Source organism: Pituophis catenifer, unplaced genomic scaffold (genome assembly GCF_029215685.1).
Source record: "Pituophis catenifer annectens isolate HBS135680 unplaced genomic scaffold, rPitCat1.0.hap2 SCAF_7, whole genome shotgun sequence".
In the NCBI taxonomy this organism is placed as follows: domain Eukaryota; kingdom Metazoa; phylum Chordata; class Lepidosauria; order Squamata; family Colubridae; genus Pituophis; species Pituophis catenifer.
The window spans coordinates 56672113-56696896 of record NW_027256887.1 but is presented as its reverse complement, the minus strand read 5'-3'; the positions used below and the strand labels follow the sequence as shown (position 1 = coordinate 56696896).

The window sequence follows — 24784 nt, the reverse complement described above, 5'->3', positions numbered from 1 at the left end:
AAATGGTAATGATGTGATCCTGGGATGCTGCAACCAGTAAATACATGTTGATTGTCAACTGCCCAAATTTTGATCATGTGACCATGGGAATTCTGTGACAGTCATAAGTACAAGGACCAGTCATAAGTCACCTTTTTCAGCACCATTTTAAGTTTGAATGGTCATTAAATGAAAGGCCTTGAGGACAACCTATATACAAACCACACTTAAACTACTATATCTATTCAGAATTTTCAAGCTATGTCTTAAGTAAAAAAATAAGCTTTATGTTCAGGCACCTGATGGTGTCATATTCTCTTTACATGTGATAGAAAGATTTTATTAAAAGTAGAGTTTTAACTCTATTACATAATGGTGCTGAAAAATTCACTGGAATATTAACACAGTAAGTACAATAGAACAATTTTCCTGATAAGTGACATTCAGCCAAATCTAGCAGAAGAAGAAAATAATAGAGTTAGGTCCTTGGAGGTAGTCTAGTTCAACCCCCTGCTCAAGCAGAAGACCCTATACCATTTCAGACAAATGGCTATACAATCTCTTCTTAAAAGTCCTTGAAGTATTTGAGTCTGTTCCTGGGATCACACTCATTATATAGCACAATCTTGGGAAAAGGCACATTTAAAGTGTCACTGACTACTGACTTGTGTACCTATGCATGCTTTGAAACACCTTTTCTTCGGATCCAATTACATAGCACTAAAATGTGAGAAAAAAAATCAGAAAATATACATATATGAATGATAGATAAAAGCATTTTTAAAGCTTTAATAAGGCTCAGAATACCTAGAGAGATTACCTAGAGAGATAATGAAAGAAGGAGTAGGGATAACATGATAGCAGTCATCCAATATTTAAGGGGCTATTACAAAGAAGAGACAGTCAACCTATTGTCCAAAGTACCTGAAGGCAGGACAAGAAGTAACAGAAAGAGATCCAACCTAGAACTAAGGAGAAATTTCCTGACAGTGCCAACAATTAATCAGTGGAATGGCTTGCCTTCAGAAATTGTGATGCTACATCACTGAAGATGGAGACCATGGTGGTGAGAGCAACTGTGGTTGGAATGCGCTGTAGCTTTGTGCCATATTGCTGCAACTAGGCTTTGTGCTGTAGCTCAAAGGCTGCTTTTTACAGCCCAGAATCACAAAGTGTCAAAAAACTGCCTTGTGCCATGCTACTGGCTCTGTAGGGTGGGGTGAGTTCCTGGGCATAGCAAGCAGCCCCAGAGCCATGCTATTCTGCTCCTATTTGCTATACACAAGAGTGTAACAGCCAAAAGGGCAGAGATGGGTGGGGGAAGATTGATGGCTGGGGAGAATTGGAGGCAGTCCCTTACCTTACTGAGACTCAGGGCTGGGAAGGACCAAGCCTGGAATGGTTGGAATCGGGGTAGGTCTTTGGCTGATGACTGGTGGAATTTGCTTAAAGAGGGCAACTGGGATTGTCAGGATTGTAAGCAATGTGGTCACATGATGTCTCGCTTTACAACCATATTGCTTATTGTTGGTCATAAATCAAGGAATCTGTGGTAGCATGTCTATGGAGATTTTCAATCATCCAAGTCTGGATGACCAAACTGATGGAATTGAAGAAGTTTCTTAGATGAGAAGCAAAATGTTTTCAAGGAAGTCCAGCTGCCATTTGAAAAGCACCTTTGGGACAACCTGTGGTAGCACCTACATCAGAGTCAATGTAAGTATAATCTATTCATAATTGTTTGATCATCTAGCACTACAGGAAACAGAACAAGATCTTTGTTACAACAACACCTGTCAGATACCTACTACTCCAACCTAAGAATTTCTCACACCTTCCTCATTCAATCAAAACAAGTCTACTAAATGCATAGACATACAGTCCTCCAAGTAACAAATTGCAGAAATAATAAAATCAATATAACAATTGATTTTATATTTGTTTCTCAGGTATCCATAGGCAGATCATATTATATGGTCTAAAAATAATTGAGGTGAAAAAGAAACAATAATCACAACTATTTAAAAGACACTAATCAAAATTAACACAATTAAATTTACCAAAAGCTTGGTAAATTAAATGAAAAAGGCCTTCATTATATCTTAGCAGTAACGGAGTAACTGATGGAAGATTGTATTATATAATTATAGTTCATCTTTTTTGGTAATAGAATGTACAACAAACCTAATAAGAACAACAACTGATGGACAGATTTATGCAAGAGATGCTCTTTAGATATAAAAGCCACATTGCAATTTATACATAGTAATCCACTCTTAAAACAGTTGGCCCAAAACTGTCCAGGTTAAATAATGTGAATATTTTTTAAAAAATATTCACATTATTTATTTTAAAAGGGTAGAGCTAGAACAACAAAATAATTACTAATTAAAAATTACATATGACATGAAGTATCTTATTTATAAATCTATCAAACTCATACATAATCACTCTCACCTACCAGTATTTCTGACAACAACCCTAATTTGGACTGGAATTTCTATCACCAAGCGTAGCAGTCATTAGGTGATCATTTTGATAATGTGATCATGGGGGTATTGCAACAACTACATTATCGCAGGATTAATGCAATAATCCCACCACACTAAGGTAAAGATATATTCAAGTTGTCTTATTGACATCTGAATACTCAATAGTAATGTAAGCACACAGGTCTGAGATAGTTTAGGATAGATTTCATATATCTAATTACAGATAGACAACCTCCTTAGATTGAAATCTAAGAAGTTATAGTATATTTAATTCTCTTTAGTTTTCTCGTAACTTTTAAATATTGAGACATTTTAGAAACCTAACAGGAACATATATGAACACCACTTCCACAAATATTATAATGTTGAGCATAGTCAGCAACTTTTATTCTGCCATTGTAAACTACATACTCTCTTTTGAAATACCACTCTGATTATATAGATATCTTTCTCAAAAAGCTTACCTGTTTTGTTGACTTTTTAAAGCCATTAAAAATTTTCCAAGCAAGTTTGTTGCCACCACTAGCAATGTGCCGACCAACATCAAATTCCCTGGTTACAGGATTTCCCATGACTGCACTTGTGACATCTGCAGTCACTTTTGTAACAGTGCTCTTCAATTTATTTAGCATCAACTCCATTGTTATGGCAATTCTGCAGTATGTTTACCTATAAAGGAAATTATTAAAATTGTTTTGGAAATTTTATTAATACAAATAGTAAAATATACATCATTTACTCACTAAATGTTACTCACTTTCATTATTTAAATGAAAGCTTGATGCCACAATAATAAAGAATTTTAACATTTTTGTATCCCTTTTTGAATTTGAACAATGACTTTTCTCTACACATTTTCCAATTTCTCAGCATCTTTCTTGTATTGTGATAACCAAAACTGGACACAGTATTCTAGACCCAGTGCAGCGTAGAAGAGAATGATCATTTCCTGTAATCTCAACATATATCCCTGTGATGCAGCCAACCATCACATTGGATCTTTTCACAACTGTCTCACACTGAAGAAGTACTCCCTATTCTATCTTGTAGTGTTGATATATTGACTTCAAATTTGCTAAAAGACCAGTTGTCTAAAAAAATATTGAAGAGCACTGGGTCTAGAATAGAATTCTGAGATGTCCCATTGCATACTACTCTTCATGTAGACACAGTCTCATTGATTATCTGCCATCAAGTCATTGGTGACTCTTAGTAACTTCACACATAGATTTTCTCTATGATGAATACCTCCACCAAAGATTACATATTGGGTACAATTTATTATTATTATTATTATTATTATTATTATTATTATTATTATTAAATATACATCCATATTGTGTGTAGAGTTAGTTTTGGGTGTCATTCATATTAATCCAATTCGCAGTAACAATATTAATAATCTCTATCACATTTATCAAATTTAAGTAATCCTCATTATATTGTTTAAACATACATTTAAAAAAATGCCTAACATCTGTAAACTTCTAATCTTTCTATTATTTTTATTCATTTTATAAAAAATTACATTCTAATATTTCCCCTATCTAATTTTATTCCTGCCTCTTTCAGCTTACAATCAGGCTACTTTAATATTTAAATGGCAATTCCTTCTATCTGTCATCTCTTCTTCTGTTTAGTGCTTCAATTCTTATCCATTTTTTAATTCGCCTCCCACATTCCTCATCTTTGTCTTTATCTTCATCTATATCTTTCTTGTCCAATCTAAACCTTTCTCCCAGTAGAATCTTATACTGCCACTTCTCCCAGATGTCTGCCCATGTCCCAATCTCCTTATCAAAGGTATCTTCCTGTCTCTCCAGTTGTCGATTTGTCTTTTTATTTTCTTCGGTCTTTCTCCCTTTATCAGCTGGTTTGTCAGTCCTATTTTTTGCTCCAGGCCTTGATTTATTTGTTGATGTGCCCAATCCATCTGTTCTCTTCGCTCCTTTTGCTTATCATTTATCTGGTCTTCCTCTTCGTCGAGCTGTTGCTTCATTTGCTGGTTTTTCTGATCCATATTTTTTCCCTGTTTGTATTCAATTTGCTGTCTTGAATAATTCATTTCATCTAGACTTTCTGTTGCTTCCACCAGTTCATGGGCAGTTTGATCTTTGTTCATTGTAAAATGTTTTCCATTTTCTCATCTATACCATCAATTGAATCCATAATATTTTGTAACAACAAAGTGATCTTATTAAAATGTCCTCTCATTTCCATAGCTTCAACTCCAGTCATAATAGCAATAAAAGTGAAATAAACAACAAAATCACAATCTAGTTCAGAAAGAGTCCAAATTTCCAATCATTAGTAAATGGGGCTCTCCTCTCAAATTTCCATGCTGCCTTTTTCCAGCAGGTATTTATGGATTTACTCAAAATCCATTTCTTTCAAAACAAAGTCTATTATTTAAATGAGTCAGTTCCAGCATTTACTCAATACTCTGATAGTCCAAGGTATTTTCCAAGTTCTTTAAGTCTGTTCTGTGGTTTTAGTCTTTTATTCTAGCTTTCCAGAGTCTCTTTTATAAAATGTTTTTCTTATTTCTACCTCTGGTAAGCATAAGGCAATAGTTAAAAAGTGACAACCACCAAATATCAAATATTCCTTTCCTCTTCTGTAAGTTTCCAGAAGTCTAGGAGTTGCTTTTCCCTTCGTCAGAAGATGGTGCTTTTGGCTTACTTTTCAGCATAGATCTCTTTATCAAATCTCTTTTCTTTCGCCGCTTAAACAGTTATATTTTTAGAATCTTTTCTCTAGGATTTTTTTTTGTTTCCTTGGGGTAATTTTTAAAGAAACGAAAATTCATCTCACCCAGAAACAATCTCTGTTCATTGTTCTCTTTGCTCCTGCACTTTCTTATGTGTTTTGGCTGTCCCCAGCTTCATGGCAGCCATGTTGACGGCCGCTGCTCTTTGTCTTCGGATGAGGGGGATTTATCAAGCCAGGGAGGAGAGATGCAGCTCTCTTCAACCTGTAAGGTGCCCCCCTTTACTTCACCAGCCCTACAGGGTGGCTATGGCTCCTTTTGGAGCCCTCTGACAGGGAGAGCAGAGCGGGGCTGCAGAGCTCGTGGTCCTTGCCTCCAACGCCACCAGAAGCACAGCCGGAGGTCTACATATTGGGTACAATTGTTCCACCAACTGCAAATCCATTTGGTAGAGGGACAATCCATCTCACAACATTTCATTGCATCAAAAAAGAGGCTGCAGTCAACTGTATCAAGTGTCTCACTGAAGTTTAAGTACAGTAATCTGCAGCATTCCCTTGGTATACTAATTACTTTGTAAAAAAAAAAAAAAGTAAGATTGATGCTAAACCAACAGATCTGTCATTTCTATTTTCCTTTTTTAAAAGTATGAAATAATAGCCTTTCTCTAATCTTCTGTTACTTCCCCTGCATTTTAGGAATACTCAAAAATTAGTCAATGATTCTGAGATTACAAATTACTTAATTTTAACTATAATATTCTCCTTACATCAGTGCAAGAAATTATTCTTCTGGCAATCCAGCAACATTTGAACAGACAGTTCAATTATAAACAGATATGGATTAGATTATTTATAGGGCATCATATTTTGGATGGTTGAGATTGTATTTATGTATTTGATAATGGACTAGGGATGACATAATAGCAGTGTTCCAGTATTTGAGGGGCTGCCACAAAGAAGAGGGGTGTCAAATCTATTTTTGAAAGCACCAGAAGGCAAGACAAGAAACAATGGATGGAAACTAATCAAGGAGAGAAGTAACCCAAAACTAAGAACAATTAACCAGTGGAATGGCTTGCCTTCAGAAGTTGTGGGTGCTTCATCACTGGAGGCTTTTAAGAAGAGACTGGACAACCATTTGTCTGAAATGGTATGGGGTCTCCTTCTTGAGCAGGGGGTTGGACTAGAAGACCTCCAAGGTCATTTCCAATTATATTATCCTATGTTCTGTATAATCTATTTCCTCCAATGTACACAAGCTTTTACTGTAATTTCATCATCAAATCTCAGCTATTTTAATTCCAGAATAAAAATATATACATTATATCAATTGTGAACTTTGCTTTCAAGAAACAGTATTTTCTTATCATATTTTCTACAGAAATGATAAACATGTCCTACACAGAACCATCTGTTTTGAGAATAAAATCATTGATAACATTTCTATTACATTCCATTTGTATTTAATAGAATACTGTCACCAGTTATGGGCTTTCTGATATTCAATTAGCTAACATTGAACTAAATGCTTAAATCATTCTTAGCATGGAAATGGAATGCTACTGCTTGGATACCAACATTGACTTGTGATGAGATGGATGGCAAACAAATTTAATAAATAAATAAATAAATTTGATAAATGAATAAATATACATTCTCAAGAAATCAATTAACTGCATTCCTTTTTATAAGGTCTGCACATGGTATTGAAACAATATTGTTTGATGTTGCAGCTGACATATGGTGAGACATTGATGGGAATTTTTCACACTCTTAGTCCTGCTACATCTCACAGCAGCTAAAGACAGGACCATTTTATTATTTGGGTCACTTGAGAGAGTTGATTACGGGCACTGTTTGGCAGTGGTTCTGTCCCTTGTTGAGGGGACAAACTTGTATGGTGTTAGTGGAGGAAACTGAATCTTTGGGTAGTGTGGTATGATGTACCTCAGGGTACAGTTTCTCCATTTCTTTTAAACACCTACATAAAGCTGTTGTGAGATCATCATTTTGGGATTTTATGTCATCATGATGATGATGAATCTCAATCCTAAACCAAACAGGAGATGCAGTCTTGATCGAGTGCATACAGGCAGTGTATGTCAGCCCTACAAGGTAGACCAGGCCAAGAAACTGGTGCCACGAAGACCTAAAACTACTTTCATTGAGATTAACTACCACAACAGAATTTTGCAAGTCTGAATATGCTTGTCCTCCTCCTCCTTTTATTTATTGTGTGAGTTAGGATGGTGCCTATCTAAGATGTTTTTTATACCCCTCCTCCTCCATCTGGCCTTCTGCAATATTTATTTGCTTGTTACTTTGGTAATAAATCTTCGTCGGTGGATGTTTTCTTTAATGTACGACTGAACGAAGTTGAACAGATTCATACTTAATCCTAACAAAATGAAACTGACTTTGTTACAAAGTTGTTCTATATTCATGATTGTTCCATTTACTGCTTTCAAAGATGCGGTAGTGCTGCCAAAGAGCAGACATGCAATCTGGGGATTCTCCTTGACATATGATTCCTGATAGAAGAGCAGGTGGAGGCTGTGGTCAGAAAACCTGGTTATCTGACAACATTTACCTGATGATTAATATTTTGATGTAACAGAAATTGGAATCAGCTATATTAGTTTTGAAAAAATCTTTGATATTTTTCATATTACTTTTATGAAGAATGGCCTGCCCTAAAAGGTTATGGGTTTCCATCATATTTTTTTCACTATATTACAATTTTATATCTTCATGAAGCAGTTAAAGTTATTTTGAATTGATTTGTCTCAACCTATCAAATTATATAAATGTTTTCCAACCTCAGCATCTTTAAGATGCGTAGACTTCAACTCCCAAATTCTCCTGTCAACAATTCCCAACCAGCTGACTGGGGAATTCTATGGAATGAAAAACTGGAATACTATATCCACTTCTGGAGAATCAGTGATTCCAGTTGTTAAGAAACAAAAAAAAATATGATTTAAAATGAAATTATTTCATCAGATGAAATAACTAGGCCCTTTAGAAGGTTTAAAATGGAAGAAAATGCAGTTTTATTGATTTCAATATGTCAGCAAAATTTTTGGGAAGAAACGTTATTAAGGATCTTAATGAGAAATGGAACTGTATTTCTGAAACATGGATTTTGTCATTTCAGACAGAACTTTGGCTATATTGAGCCTGGAAAAGAGGATAATTTTATGAAACTGTAAATAAGGATTTTAAGGAATACATCTATAAATAAGACTGTTATCTATTTTGAAAAGCCTACATTCCAAAAATGAGAAGATGAAAATATATTTCTATGTGGTCTAGGTTAATTATTAGTTTAAGGACAAAATTAATTTTGCATTATTACCTATGTTTTGCCCCTTTTAAAGATTTTCTTTCTTTACAGCATACTCTTTTCCTCATCTCTGCTTTTTTAATGTTTGTGCTGTACCTTTTTGTTATTTTACTATCTATGTGTGCTTTTTTTTCTAGAGCCTTTGGACAGTTCTAGTTGGATTACCAGATGTGACTTTTCCAAATGAAAAGACAATGAGGTTAATGACTCTAACTCTTGTCCCAAAGCTAGACAGTGGTAATTTGGTCTACGTGAAACTGCTTTTGAAAATGATCTATAATCTGCAGCTGATACAAAATGCAGCTGCTTCCCTATTAAACAGTATTTACTGATTTAATACGGGAAAAAAAAAACCTCATCCTAGAAGTGCTGATTACTAGCAGGCTTTGGATTTGATTCAAAATCTATTAACTATGAAATCTTATATGATTTAATCTCTTGTAAATTTCAAACAATCTGTTCTGGTGAAATATACCTACTCAATGGGTGGGGAACTATGAGTATCCCTCTCCTGAGAGATTAAGGGGACAGGCGCCCATAAAATGGCTTTCCCAATAGCACTATCCTCATTCTAGAATACAGTACATCTGCCTCCTGAGATCAGAATGTCACTTTCCCCTTTTGACATTTAGGAAAGAGTGAAAAAGCAAATCTGGGAATTATTGCTCTGCTTTTTTAAGCCTGGAAATAAGAATCAGTAGCATTTTGGATATGTGTTAAAGGCAGTAATTTCGATTTAACTGCTTCCATATCTCACAAAAAATTACTTTTAGTGAGTTGTCAGAAAAAGGTTCATAAGACCCACAACACATAAAAAAGTAAAGAATTTAATTCTCCGTGAAGCAGCACTCTTCAAAACAGGGCAATCCCATTAAGTGTTTTGGCTTAGACTTCCCAAGCAAGTTTTCTCAGACGGTGCAATAAGTGGACAATTAAAACAGATGAAATATACTCAAGCCCATATTATTTTTATGCTCCGTTTGGCATTTCAATATACATGCAAACTTTTAAATATGCTGTAATATCATTTGCATTGTCCATTTTAAGAATAGATTAATCAACTATGGGATCACTTAAGAACAAAAGTGCTTCTATCGTTGGCATTTTTTGAGATGTCAGACTAAATGTACGAATAGCAGCCCATTCTTTCGGGTAAGTAAACGCCTAAAACAGATACGAGATTTTCACCGTGTAAGCAGAAGGTTGAAGCAGCCCTTCCTCTTAACCGGAAGAGCCTGTTAGCTTGCTTTTATTTCTCTTTTTTTCCGCCACGTCGCTCCCGACAGATCGAGAAAAACACCTTAGCAGAAAACACGGTGGAGAGGAATAACGTCACCCAACTCTCCCTGTCCCTGCCTGCCCAGATTACACCGTTCAGGCCCTCCTTGCCATTCGGAGGGAGAAAAACGGGGCCCTTCCCCACTCCAAGATTTTAAGGCCACTCGCCGCCCTCAACCCGGCTCACCTCTCCCTGAAGAAACGATCCAGCCCCACTGTGGGGCGTGGTTGACCAAGTGCAGACCAGGCTCGGCTACGCCATGGCGACCACCTCAGCCGCCCAAACCTGACCCGGTTGCTCCTTCCCCTCAGCTTCCGCCGCCTGCCTCGCTTGTTGTCACTGCGAGAGAAACAGGAGATGGGCTCAGGGCCGGAAGTTGTGGCGGAGGAAGCTCCGCCCACCGCTTGCGCCGCCAACGGTAGTCAGGGGAGCTTGACTGGTCTGTTCAGGTGGTCGGCTCTGGAGTGAAACGGCCGGGGAGCTGCTGGTGGCTGTTATGGATGCGTTCCATTCCCCCAGGCGAGCGTTCCTCAGGAGCGCTTCAGCTGAAGCTTTCAGACCGAAGACGCTGCAACTTCCCTTTCGGTTTTGGCCTCTCCTTTGATCTCCAAGGCTGACTTCACCTGTTGCAATATAGGGCAGTTTTAGCTTACTGTGTGGTGGCTTAGTACAGGGGTCTCCAACCTTCAACTCCCAGAATTCCCCAGCCAGCAAAACTTTAAGCCTGGCGGACTTCAACTCCCAGAATTCCCCAGCTAGCAAAGCTGGCTGGGGAATTCTGGGAGTTAAAGTCCGCCAGGCTTAAAGTTGCCAAGGTTGCAGACCCCTGGCTTAGTATATTGCATGAGCTCTGCCAGTGGAACAGGTAATCCTCGATTTAGAACAGTTCGTTTTGTGACCGTTCAGAGTTAACGGCACTGAAAAAAGCGAGTTATGATCATTTTCGCACTTATGGCCATTGCCGCATCCTCATGGTCACGTGATCAGAATTCGGAAGCTTGGCAACTGGTTCATATTTATGACCCTTGCAGTGTCCCGGGAGTTATGTGATCACCTTTTGCAACCTTGTGACAAGCAAGATCAATGGGGAAGCCAGATTCACTTAACAAGCAGGTTACTAACTTAACAACTGCAGTGATTCACTTAAATGTGGCAAGAAAGGTCGTAAAATGGGGTGAAACTTAACTGTCTCGCTTAGCAACATAAATATTGGGCTCAATTGTCGTAAGTTGAGGACTACCAGTACTTTATTTAATAAACAGCAATGTATAAATTGTGGGCATCCAAAGGAACGGGAAGAGCAAATTATATATGCTTAATTACCTCATCACACACATTATCTGTTTACATACTGTGTACACCATCATGAAATTACATAAACATACTTTACAGAGTTATCATTACTCGTATCGGCTGCTGCCACTTGTTGCAGAAATTGCTGATACAAAACTGATTTATATATTCTCTGATTCTGAAGATCAGCATGAGAACTGATGTACTATAATAGAGTTATGAGAAGATTCAGGTTTTGTGGATCATGGATGTAAAGTCCAAGATGCATAAACATCTTGGCATTTAAAAGACTTAACGGTTACTTCTCAATATAATCTTTTGTCTTAGTATTTTTGAGGAGACTGCTTATTTTAGCATGTACTCTAAGAAACATTCCTGCTTCATCCTAGTGGTGACATTGACAACAAACAAGGTTACCATAGACTCAGATACTTTTTCAACCATAGCTGAATTACTCTACTGTCAAGTGCTCTAATCTGTAAGCAAGTTCTGAAGAAAGTAATGCTCCAGATAAATTATTCCTGTTTCTCATGTGCATGCCTGAATCCTGGAAGGGATTACATGATCCATTTCATTTTAGATCTAATTAATTCCCTATAATTGTAGAATCTTGCTCCAAAAGATAATTTTGAAGACAAGGAGTCATCGAATACAGTTGGATAGAAACAGCCTCTTCAAAAGACAGCACATTACCATTTCTTTTGAGGCTAGTGGCATTTCACCCTCCCTAAGAAAAAAAAATATCTCCTGACTCCCAGCAACATGCATCCACAACCACCCCAAGGAGCCAGGTTATACATATTTATTCCTATTATAAGTAAAACTTATGTATGAAAGACAGAATACTTGGTAGAGTACATCATAGAATATTGTTGGAACAAATATCCAATTGAAATAGATCAGGCATTGAAAATTTTGTCAATCCCCATCACAACTACTTTTCTATATTCAGATTTGAACTCACTTTGTAAAGGATTTGGAGAAATTATCACAAATTTATAGAACAGCAATGAGGGTTAGAACTATAATGAAGACTACAAATTAAATTCTATGAGGAGACATTAATGGAGCTAGATACTTACAACCTTGTGAAAGCTGAAGCACTACTGTATATTATAGCACTTTTCTATTAAACTCCATAGAAGAGGATCTGGATTTAAGTTACAAAAAGATATATTTAAACTGAATGTTAGGAAAACCTTACTCACAAGTAAAAACATGGTGGGGTCTGGAAAGTTGAGAGTTACTCTGTGATGTTTTCTAATCCAACCAGTACCCAACCTGTCCAATCTTTGCCTTTTGTTAATATGAAGGCTAGATGGTCCGAGAGAATTGAAACTGAATTAAGTTTCAATTGAATCAATCTCTACATTAAGGTCTAAACTCAATAACTTGAATGGCCCCTTCCAATTTTAATTCCTTGGAATATTTCTCTATTTGACACTGCAGTTTGTTACCTTTGTCTTCAGCTTAGTAGCTGCTGCCCTTTTCTTCCACCAGATCTAATAAAAAGGACTTCTGGATAAAATTACCCATTTATTAAATTGATCAAGATTAAATATTTTTTAAAAAATGAACTAGCTCTTACATTTGAGTTATACATCATTATCTTTCTAGAATCCAAAAAAGTTTCATATATACATTAAAGTTTCATATGTACTGTACATTTAAAAATTTGTAAGTCATCTCTGCCACAAAATATTCTGATATATTAACACTTCCTTTAATTTCTAGTTATTTTCAATAGAATTCATATATTTATCATGAATTCAGTGATCAGTAATAACAATATATACAATACATTTGTATACTCATGTACACAAATAAGTATACACACATAATCAGTTCATAAATATTGGTTATTCTAGGACACAGCATCAGCTTACAACATATTGTCACTACAATGAACAATCTATACAACACTCATATGGAAGTAATCTATTTAAATATCAAATTTTTCTTCACATATGCTATGTCCGTTTTCTTCATAGTCTTCTCTTGTTACTACCATATCTTCGAAATCATCATTTTCAGAAATCAACTTTCCACCTTCCCAGGAATAAGTAATAGGACTGAAAATAAATAAAACAGCCTTTTAAAAAGCAAGCTATATAAAATTATGAATTAATATTAGTTTACATTAACCATACTAGGAAACATTACTTGTATAATGCATGTACAATGAATGTACTGAAGACCAAGTTGGTTATGATTAATTCATTTCCACGGGGGAAATGAATGGAATGATTACAAGTTATGCCTACCCATGTGAGGAGATAAAACCAGAAAATCAGAGCAAGCATATGAAATTGTGTACCTTGATGGAATATTTATTAAATGGATGGAGAAGTTTTAACTTACATATTTGCTTAGAAATGTCATGAACAAGACAAGGTTTATAGTGAGGGATGAATCTTTGTTGGAAGAAACAAAAATGGATGTATGTGTGCCTTTTCCAACTTCATAAACTTTCAATGGCGTGGGAATGATTTATTTTAAATGTATTTGTGGGCTCCTCTTTATTGGAAAGGTGTGAGATGCCTCAGATATTTTCTAATCTAACCTTTGCCCAAGACACAAATCCTTTTATCATCTTGGGCAAATGGCTATCCAAACTTTACCTTTTGTTAACATGAAGGCTAGACAGTCTGAGATAAATGAAACTGGATTGCTAAGTATGGTTTAAACTCAATAACTTGAATGGTACCTTCCAATTTTGATTCTTGGACTATTTCTGTATTAAAACATTTGACACTACAGTTTAATATCTTTGCCTTCAAAAACAAAGTGTCAAGTATAAATGAATACAAAGTGAGTCATCAATATGAAAGAAGTAGGTTGGGGGTCCTTGGTTTATTTACGAAATATCAATGAAGACGTAGTCACAATAGAAAAATAGGAACCTCTTGCCACAGGATGTAAGAACCGCCTTCTCTTAGTTTTCAGTAAAAGCCTTAAAACCTGGCTATGACAGCTAGCATGGAGTCCTGAAGGAGAAGCTATTGGTAGAGGTGGTTGGTGCATTAATAGAGAATTACCTCCATCTCTTCCCTTCAAAGCCTTGGTTTTTTTAAGCTTATTTTAGTTTTTGTAATGTTATTCTTTTATTTATAATTATCAGATGTTTGTGTGTTTTATCTTGTCAACTCTCAGAGTTGCCAATAGGACAGGAAGGCATATAGAAATGTAAGGAATAATTTCAGTCTTTCTTTCCTTTTCTATTATATTCTACTTTAATGTTTTGCCCACTACTTCTTTTTTATAGGTAGTATAACACTGTTTACACCTAAAGGAATAATATGGTGAGTACGTATATATATCTAGCCAACAATGCCAGAAAGAACCAGAATACATTCATTCCTAAATTATGGGCCTGGTGGCTCAGCAGACTGATAGCATTGCGATTAACACCAGCTGTCTGCAATTACTGTAAGTTCGCATCTCACCAGGCTCAAGGTTGACTCAGCCTTCCATCCTTTCTAAGGTAGGTAAATTGAGGACCCAGTTTGTGGGGGCAATAAGCTGACTTTGTATAAATATACAAAAGTATGAAGGCTATTGCTTAACGCATTGTAAGCTGCCCTGAGTCTCCGGAGAAGGGCGGCATATAAATCAAATTTAAAAAAATAAAATAAAAAAATTAATATAAAAATTGAAAAATTATATTTAAAAATTAAACTCTATTTGTAAATTGAAGACTACTTACTTCTCTGGTAGTACAACTGAAACTTCATAATCTGTTGGAGTGAGGCATCGAACCTCAGAATAAACACGATCTCTAAAGCCAGGGAACAGAGAATTCCCACCTGTTAAAACAATATTCTTGAAGAAATGAGGCTGCATTTCTGTGGAAAAATCAGATTAATATAATTTAATATTCTGAATTAATTTGTTTGGTTTTATGGTAAAAGAAAAAGCAATTGCCAGTTTAAATTTGCCTCAGAGGTAGAAATAATTCAGATTTGTCTTTTTAAAAGTCTTCAAAAAAAGTCTCCAAAAAAAAGAACACAAGTCATGGGTCAGGACGTGGATTCACCTCCCTGTATTAATCTCTACACAAGAACTGGAGGTCGTCCATGACTTTGTGTACCTCAACTCAACTATCTCTGACACTCTCTCTTTAGATACTGAGCTGAATAAACGTATTGGTAAAGCGGCCACCACATTTTCCAGACTTACAAAGAGAGTATGGCTTAATAAGAAGCTGATGGAACATACAAAGATCCAGGTCTATAGAGCCTGTGTCCTAAGCACACTCTGATACTGCAGTGATCCTCTACGCATGGCAGGAGAGAAAGTTGAACACCTTTCATATGCGCTGTCTCCGATGAATTCTTGGCACCACCTGGCAGGACAAAGTTCCAAATAGCGCAGTCTTGGAACGTGCTGGAATTTCTAGCATGTATACACTATTGAAACAGCGACGTCTATGCTGGCTGGGGCATGTGAGAATAGCTGATGGTCGGATTCCGAAAGATCTCCTGTATGGAGAATTAGTGCAGGGAAAGCGCCTCAGAGGGAGACCAAAGCTGCAATATAAGGATATCTGCAAGAGGGACCTAAAGGCCCTGGAAATGGACATTAACAACTGGGAAACCTTGACCTCCGATCGTTCAGCTTGGAGGCTAAAGACGCAGCATGGCCTTCTCCAATTCGAAGAGACACTTGTTCGGCAGGTTGAGGCAAAGAGGCAGTCCCGGAACCAGCGAAATCTGGGGGCTGGGCAGGGGACAGAATGTATCTGCCCTCAGTGTGGAAGGGATTGCCACTCTCGAATTGGCCTTTTTAGTCATACTAGATGCTGTTTTAGGACCTCTTTCCAGAGCATGATACCATACTCTTGAGACTGAAGGATGCCAATGTCTTTTTAAAAAATAGTAATAACTGGGATTATTGCTGATATTATGGAATTCTGTAAGTGTAACAGGAACAGATATGGTCCTCCTGCTAAAAGGTCTTAATCTGAGCATAACTAATGCATACGCCTGTCATTCCCTTAATAGCAGCCACCTGATAGGATTAGGACTGTGTTGTTAACCTGGAATAAATACATGAAGGCACTCCTACCATCATCTTAATATTTATGTATTTTACAAACATAATTGCTTATTTCCACAAAAGGCTAAAGCCTCTATTTCACAATACTTGATATCTTTAATTTACTTTTGTTCAGCATTCTTGAGAGCGCAGAGGTAATGACAGCAATTTTACAATATCACATTAATACTAACAATGGTTTCCTATGTAATGTGTCATTATATTTTAACTAGATATTTAATCATTTTTAATGTTTTTATTAAATTTGATACCAGAGAAATCAGAACAGGAATTCTTGTATACCAGAAGCTATATTTATAGAGTAAAATATATTGATTTCTAAATTTCTCTACTGTAAATTTTATAGATGTAGCATCCTTAATATAAATGCAGGTAGTCTTAGGGTTACGATGACAATTGGGACCGGAATTTCTGTAACTAAGCGATGCAGTCGAAAAGTGTGATGTCACATAACCACATAGCTTAAGACCATTGACATTGTTAAGTGAGGACTGCAGATCATTAAGTGAGAGCCTCCGTGCAACTTCCTGCCAGTTTCCAATAAGTAAAGTCAATAGGGAAGTTAGCAGAAAGTTGCAAGTCCCAGGTGGATCACAAGTAGGCTGACACGTAACTGGTTACAGTGGGATACAGGAAAAATGCATGGGTGGCTGTCATGCAGTCTGAGGGATGGCTGCTGCCTAGTGGAGGAATGTGCACAAATGGCTGTTGAAGGTGGCATGAACATAGTAGGGACTGGCTGTGGCTGCAGCCAAGTGTGTGAGGATGCTTGAGTGACTGTCAAGGCATAGCACAAATATGGCAAGGCCAGGGTTGGCTGCTGTTGAATGAATCAGCAACCATTGTTGAATGTGGTGCTGCAGGGGGAAAAGTGTGTGTGAGGGTGTGTTGGTGGTGGTTGGGAGGAGTGTGTTCAGGTACCACAGTAAGGCTCCTAAGAAGAAAAAGGCACTGGAATGTGAATGACTTGCGATTTTTCCTGCAAGCTTCCCCATTGATTTGTGTGTGGGAACCCAATAGGGAAGATCACAAGTAGCAATCACATTTGTGGGATGCTGCAACTGTTGTAGTGTGAGCTGGTTACCAAGTATCCAGTTCATGATTGCATGATCATAGGGTTCCTGGGACAGTCAGAATTGAGGACCAGTTCAAAGTATTACTTTTTGGTGCCATTTTAACTTCAAATGGCCACTGAACGAGTGATCATTGATTGAGAACTACATGTAATTATTGCAAATATTAATATTAAAAGAGTTGTAGACAATGAAGCCATTGCCTTTAAAACTGTAAGCTACTTAAGCAAAATAAAATGTTTTGTTGTGCAATATACTTCACAGATGGATCCTTGAGAATGCAACACCATTTTAATAAATGTACCTTCTGGCAAATTCTGAATTGAATAAACAATGGCTTCAGGAATTCCCATTTCTTGAATGCCAATATCCGAAGGATGGAAGAGTATTTCTGGAACTGCAAATCGCTCATTTGTAAGACGAAGTATTTGTTCACCAGTTTTGTACTTTCCACTTAATACCATTTCTTCTCTTGGCTACATCAAACAATTATAAAACACATAGTAGTAAAATCTATATTTTTCATTAAGTGTTATTCAACTACTGTATTTAATATGCAAACACAACATACAACAAATTGACAAATGTTTGTCATTTACTTGCACATACTGAAAACTTTAAACACAGTTATAGTGATTTTATTACCTTACAAAATCCTTTTTTTATTGTGCTGAAGTCTGGTAAAACATAGTCCAACATCACTGTATTCTCTTCTTTTAACCTGGAACAGAATTCACTGAGAATGCATTAAGTAATTTCTTAAAGTTTCTCAAAACAATTTATTCCACAGCAATTTTTATACTTTAATATAATGTATAGTAACTTGAATATTCTTGAAGAATGAAATGGGCTTTTAAAATAATTATTAGGTAAATGCTGGAGGTAGAAAAAATGTGTAGCACATCCTTGATCTTGAATATCATTTCTTCTATTTAAAATATTTTAGGTCACCTTTATGGGCAAAAATGTCTATTTAAAGTGGACTAGAAAATGACATCTCTCTTCTTCCATGGATCAGATCACAAACTGAAATCCTAATCAAAGGTCTTCTCAAAGATCTTTGTCTCTCCTTCCAGATTTGTATGATGGGGCACAGAAGATAAAATAATTCCATACATGCTCAAAAGAATATCTTTTTAATTACAAAAATGTCAGCCTAACCAGGTGGCATGCTTTTTTAGGATCAAGCCCTATACATTTCTAAACTTTAATAAAATAAGCAACACTTAACCAATATATTTAAAAAGACCATACTTGGCAATCTCCATATCCTTGAAAAAGTCTTGTGAAACATAACATACATCTTCTTTCACTTGATTAATCACATGAGTTTCATCCATAACATGGAGCTGCCTAGAAAAATTACATGAAATTTTTTAAAAAGTTATTTATTCTGTTTGCTTTGCCAGTTTATTATAAGTATTGAAGGAAATTTACTTAACTTTGTATTTCGTAGTCCACTGCAAGATTATGGAAAAGAACATTTAATGTTCTACAGATTTAGGTATGCTACTAAATTTAATGTAAATTGAGGAATTAAAATCAGAATCATTACAGTAAGTTCTAGTTAAGAATTTGTTGGGCAACACTGCTAAACTTCATAACTCCTTGAATCTGAAGGACATGGCATTTCCTTTCCAAGATTGCTCCAATGAGTTAATAGGTAGATAATCAGAACTTGAAACAGTTTTAGAAGTCATCTGTTCCAATCTCCTGCTCAGCGCTGTATTTCCTTTCTTATAATTTTAGCTATTGGTTTTGGTTTTGCTCTTAGGAACAAGAGAAAATAAGTCCCACATTTCCTTCTATATAAGATCTTCATATATTTGAAAACTGCTATCTTTTTGGAATACTAAACATAACCAGATAATTTAACTCTTTCTCAGGCTTGCTTTGCATACTCCCCCCTGGATTTACTTTGCCACTGTCCATTTTTGATCTGTAGTGACCACATTTGAATAGTTTTGTAAATGGAACTTGATTTGTGCAGAATAGAACAATTACTCCCATGATCTGGACTTTTCTCCCATTTAATGTACATGCTATCTATCCTTGTTAGCAAACAAATTGAGACTGGCAACTTGGTTATAAGTGATCACCAAGTGAAACCATTACTGTGCTAATGATCTTACTTCAGCGTTCCTTAACTTTATAGATCTGTGAAGGTCATAGTGTGAGATTGGTCATAAAGTTATTTTTTATCACCCTTGTAACCAGAATGGTTGCTACATGAGGCAGTTACTAAATGAGGACTATATACTTTAAGATAGCATTTGCCTTTAGTAACTGCACTGCATTCCTGGTTTATGTTTAACTAGTGGTTAATAACAACAACAGAAGAGAATCTTTGTCACATGTTTTATGGCAAAGACAAGTCTCCAACCTATATTTGTGCTATACAATTTTTCCTACCAAGATGCAGAACTTTATATTTCTCCCTGTTAATATCAATCTTATTAATTGTAGTCCACTTCTCAAGATTTTCTAGATCTTTGGATATTGTCATTCAGTCAATTATCCATCTAACACCAGAATCATCAGCCTATATTTTACTATTTCATTAAAGAGAATATCTTGAGACATTTTGTCAAAGTTTTGTTGAGGTCCAGATACATACAGTATGACCACAGTATCCCTCTGATTAATTTAAGTAGCAATTCTCCCAAAGATGATAAACTTAATCTAGCATGATTTGTTTGATGATGGGGTTCAATAGGGTACTTTTGTAGAGTCAAAATAAATGCTTTACCTGTAAGAGATTATTTCCTTTAAATGATTGGTTAAGAGTTTTCCTCCAACATTAATTCTGGAAATTAAAAACAAAGCTTGAAATTTTCATATATTTTTAAAATAAAATTTCTTTTTTTATGAATGCTTAAATGTTTTACCTTATTATTGCTTCTTTCTTCTTTTTACTTCTACAGTAAGGCACAATGTGTGTAAAAGAATATCCACTGTCCACAATAATACAACACAATTCTGATGGGTTATCTCGGAAATATCTATGGGCACTAAGAGCTCCAGCTGAAATATAATATGCCATATTATAGCTATTTTTATTAGCAGACTGACATAATAATTTTTAAATGTGTTGAATCAATGTCAGGATGAAGAGCACCATACATTTTCTGGACAGTGAACAATGTCACTCACCATTTACTCTGAGAACTGCTTGGAATTGGTATTCTTCAAATAATATTTCATTCATAGACTCTTGAATTGAGCTAAAGTTGAAATAAGGTTCTGTGATGATTATGTTAGTATCAACAAAATCTACCTGTAAAGGAAAACATTTTAAGAACTGGAAGTAGTTTTAAAATAAAACTTGAGACATAACAACTTTCTGATATTAATTCAAAATCCATATTAAAGCTATATTTTATTTTTAAATTGACCCACATAGTCCCACTAAGTTACTGTTCTGAGCAAGTTTTAGATTGTATCTAGGATTTTCCCAAAATTGCTGAATAAAATGAATGAACAACCCATTTTAAATATATTTTCCACAATAAATTAATATAATTTATCAACTGGCAGTCCATTTTCAATATTCAAGAATATCGACAATGATCAGTTGCATGTTTGGACACAGCACGTTTGAAGCTTTAAAACTGAATGGTATCCACAGATTATCCAAATCAAAACGTATTATCAATCATTATGATTGTAGCAAATGTTTTAAATACCATGATTAAATGCCTTTTGCAGCTGTCTTACTTCTATATTCAAGATAAAGAAAAATGCAAGTTACCTGATACATTTCTTTTCCAAAAAGATAATCCCATACTTGTCTCTGAACATCCCAATTAACCAAGTATCCCTATTTTTAAAAAAGAAAAAAATATGACACTTGCATAATTTTTCAACCAATATTTGTTGGACATACTGTATTACTAAAAGAAATTAAAATGGAAATTCATTAAATTTTGATGAAAATGTAACTGATCTTCCTTTTTTCAGCTGAATGAACAACCATGTAGGATGAAGTTATAACTATTTTAAAAATTAAGTGGAAAAAATTATGTATATTGAGGCATATTTCTAGTTACCTTCTGAAAAGGGAGAATATAAAAAAGTCCAGACGGATCTTTAATTTCATCCAATTGGTTAGCTGTAAATGTTTTCAAACGAGCAGTCTTTGATCTGAACTGACAATTGGGAATGACACTGTGGGAAGGAGAAAAAATATATATAATGGATTCCTATATATGTATTTAAACAAGCTGTCATCTGTAAGTGAACAAAGCAAATAATAAAATACTGTCAATATCAAAACACTTTTCAAAGGAAAAGCTCTATTAAGTTAAATCTATTAAGATGAGCCTTGGTAGTACAGTGGTCTAAAGCACCCTGTTATTAAGACCAGCTGCCTGCAATTACTGCAGGTTCGAATCTCGCCAGGCTCAAGGTTGACTCAGCCTTCCATCCTTTCTAAGGTAGGTAAAATGAGGACCCAGATTGTGGGGGCAATAAGCTGACTTTGTATAAATATACAAAAGGATGAAGGCTATTGCTTAGCACATTGTAAGCCACCCTGAGTCTCCGGAGAAGGGTGGCATATAAATCAAATTTAAAAAAAAAAAAAAATTCATTAGAGTTGGAAGCAGTAAACCAATGTCTGCAACCAAAAAGGGGCCTCTAAAACTCAATAAAGTTTCATATATTTAAGTCAAATTCTCAGTTCAATATTTTTCAAGATTTCTCAAATCATTTACGCATATTTTCTGCAAAAAAGCCTCATGAGTTTACTCGCAGAAAAGCCATAAAAACACAAATGAAACTTAAAGGAGTCTCAGGATTTAAAATACTATTAACTCTTATTTTGGGCACTACACATAGACAATTATCCAGAATCTAGTTGGAGGATTAGTTCCTGTGCATCAGAAGGCTCAAAATAAACTAAGTATGCTATGAGGTGTATTTGCGAAAATCGTTGATCCATCTGTAAATAGAAAACAGATTCTTCCAAATTCCCTTTGGTGGAAAATATTTTATAATGAACAACACAGTTCAAGAAATGACGTTTTCATAGTTTAAAAAATCTGGGCGTTTGTTAAGGAACGTGCAGTTTGGGAATGTTTCTCTCCATTCACGGGAGCAATACATCCTGATCCAGCCCTATATGAAACATGTAAGAAACCCCATAGATTAATCGTAAATTGTCCTAAAACGATGTCTCTGAACACAGGCTTCCATTTTGTCCATAACTGTTTCGAGCGAAAAAACCAACCTCACCTGACATGAGCATGACTGTACCCGATCTTGGCATTATAAGCGCCGTTATCCAGCACGAGCGTCGCCATTTTTCTTTCATGTCTGGGTCCTTCGACTCCGCCCCATTGCCTAGGAAAAAAAAACTCCCAAAACCTCCGCATCAGGCGAGGAAATTTCTCTTCCCTGGTTGTAGGCTACCATTGCAATGTTCCCACGAATGGGAAAAGACCCATATAGATACGAAAATCGCCAAAAAGCTGAGATACAGGCATATAAAAATTATTATTCTAATTTATAGCCCTTCCGGGCTCATTGCTTTAGTTCCGGGGTGGAGGTGAAACTAGTCCATTTAAACAAGACGCGGTAATCTATAAAGCGGTTCTTCATTCTTTATAATGTATGACTTACTAGGAGTAATGATTATATTTTTTTAAAAAAGCTCGCACATTCAAAAACTCCAGGTCATTGCCATTACACTGGCATGAGAACAGGAGAATATAAAAGGGGTTTCTGCGAGCGACTTCTAACGAAATTTAAATCGGAATCAATCCTATCTTTACAATAACATCAATGCTTTGTAGATTGGCGGAGTTTGATTTTTTTTTTCCAGCTCCGCAATTCCGAGTAAATATATATTTTATTACACAGAAAGGCTGGGGTGGTCAATTACTTGGGGCACGATTTTGGCAGGTTTGTTTTCCCCAAAAGTTAAAATATATTTCTCCATTACTCTTAGTATAAGGAACTCAGTTTACTACCTGATGTTTGTATTTATAAACAGCTACAAATAACCTATACAACGAAGTGTTTCACTCTACCCTATATTTCTCTATTTATACTCAGGTAAGAACAACACATTCCTATTTAAATTAGCTGCAATGAGCTTAAGCTATTCAACTGGATCACACATGTGAATCACCATGTGATGCACGTTGCAGATTTTAAAAAATATTTATAATTTTAAATTGTTTAATGGAAAGTCCCACTGGATTTTTTTAGAGCCTTGTAATAAACAACAATCCCTTTCCTTGATTATCTTCAATACAGGGAGACTAATATTGGGTAGCTTCATGTTTGTAAGCTAACAACATGTAATATAATATTATTGACTAAACTGGCTGAATTTCAGAAGGTGACTCTACTTATAAATCTCTACAATTAGAAAATCAAACTATAAAAACAGGAATACAGTAGAGGTGGATGCAGTAGAGGTAGATTATAACTTGGAAAATAAAACTGATTCTAGGAAAAGGTAGAATGAGTTATAAACAAATGAGAATAACATTCAAAACAGTAATTGTCTACAGAATTATAGACTTATTGCATCTTATTGCATTAAAAGAGGAAGGCACTCTTTTATTTTATTTATTTTATTTTATTTCAAATTTATATACCGCACCTTCTCCCGAGGGACTCAGGGCGGTGTACAGCCAGATAAAAACATACAATACAAACATTAAAAAACAATTAAAAGGATATATATTAATTTGGACCCAATTTAAGATAACAAACCAATTAAAAAATTAAAAATATTTAATTTTAAATATTTAAAAGTATGTTAAGCCAGCCCGGCTTGCTTAAAAATGAAAGTTTTAAGGGCACGGCGGAGGGCACCGAGGTCTTGGATTCTCCTTATCTCTGGGGGCAGCTGATTCCAGAGGGTAGGTGCCCCCACAGAGAAGGCCCTCCCTCTGGAGGTCACCAGCCTACATTGTTTGGCTGATGGCACCCCGAGGAGGCCCTCTGTGGGAGCGCACAGGTCGGTGGGAGGTCATCGGTAGCAGCAGGCAGTCTCGAAGATAACTAGGTCCTATGCCATGGAGCGCTTTAAAGGTGGTAACCAACACTTTGAAGCGCACCCGGAAGACCACTGGGAGCCAGTGCAGCTCACGCAGGAGCAGTGTTATGTGGGAGCGCCAGGCGGCTCCTGTGATTACCTGCGCGGCCGCATTCTGGACCAGTTGGAGCCTCCGGGTGCTCCTCAAGGGGAGCCCCATGTAGAGAGCATTGCAGTAGTCCAGGCGCGAGGTGACGAGGGCGTGAGTGACTGTGCACAGGGAATCCCGATCAAGAAAGGGCCGCAACTGGCGAATCAGGCGAACCTGACAGAAGGTCCTCCTGGCTACAGCCGTCAGATGTTCCTCCAAGGACAGCTGCGTATCCAGGAGGACACCCAGATTGCGCGCCCTCTCCGCGGGGGCCCCCGATAGTCAGTGAGGGAGTCAACTGACTATATAGGGATGCCGGGAACAACAGCCACTCAGTCTTGGAAGGGTTGAGCTTGAGCCTAATTTTAATGCTAATTTATTGTGGAAAGTATATTTTAAACATTCATTTC

The 24784-nt window shown here is 36.3% G+C and overlaps 2 protein-coding genes across 2 annotated transcripts in view; both read right to left on the bottom strand.

Moving 5' to 3' along the window:
• The window catches only part of SCYL2 (SCY1 like pseudokinase 2), a 38215-nt gene extending 28122 nt beyond the window's left edge, over positions 1 to 10093 (bottom strand). Inside the window, exons 1-2 of the mRNA XM_070946602.1 lie at positions 9995 to 10093; positions 2936 to 3140 (exon numbers count right to left, since the gene is read on the bottom strand). Of these exons, the coding sequence (XP_070802703.1) occupies positions 2936 to 3112 (177 nt within the window). The 5' untranslated portion in view covers positions 3113 to 3140; positions 9995 to 10093. The remainder of the gene's footprint in view (positions 1 to 2935; positions 3141 to 9994) is intronic.
• A 2531-nt stretch (positions 10094 to 12624) lies between these two features.
• On the bottom strand, positions 12625 to 22701 carry ACTR6 (actin related protein 6). Its single transcript, XM_070947006.1, has 11 exons — positions 22468 to 22701; positions 21282 to 21399; positions 20984 to 21052; positions 20386 to 20509; positions 20121 to 20256; positions 19982 to 20038; positions 18487 to 18585; positions 17878 to 17953; positions 17537 to 17708; positions 14808 to 14946; positions 12625 to 13173 (listed from the first exon to the last, which is right to left on the bottom strand). The coding sequence occupies exons 1-11, from the start codon at positions 22605 to 22607 to the stop codon at positions 13044 to 13046; spliced, it is 1260 nt and encodes a 419-aa protein (XP_070803107.1). The 5' UTR covers positions 22608 to 22701; the 3' UTR covers positions 12625 to 13043.
• Positions 22702 to 24784: the final 2083 nt, after the last annotated feature.

Coding starts and splice junctions, on each gene's coding strand:
- ACTR6 (XM_070947006.1), bottom strand. CDS start 22,607: ATGCGGAGGTTTTGGGAGTTTTTTTTTCCTAGGCAATGGGGCGGAGTC. Junction 20,039..20,120: donor AAGAAAGAAGCAATAATAAG/GTAAAACATTTA, acceptor TTTAATTTCCAG/AATTAATGTTGGAGGAAAAC. Junction 17,954..18,486: donor AAGGATATGGAGATTGCCAA/GTATGGTCTTTT, acceptor ATTCTGTTCCAG/GTTAAAAGAAGAGAATACAG.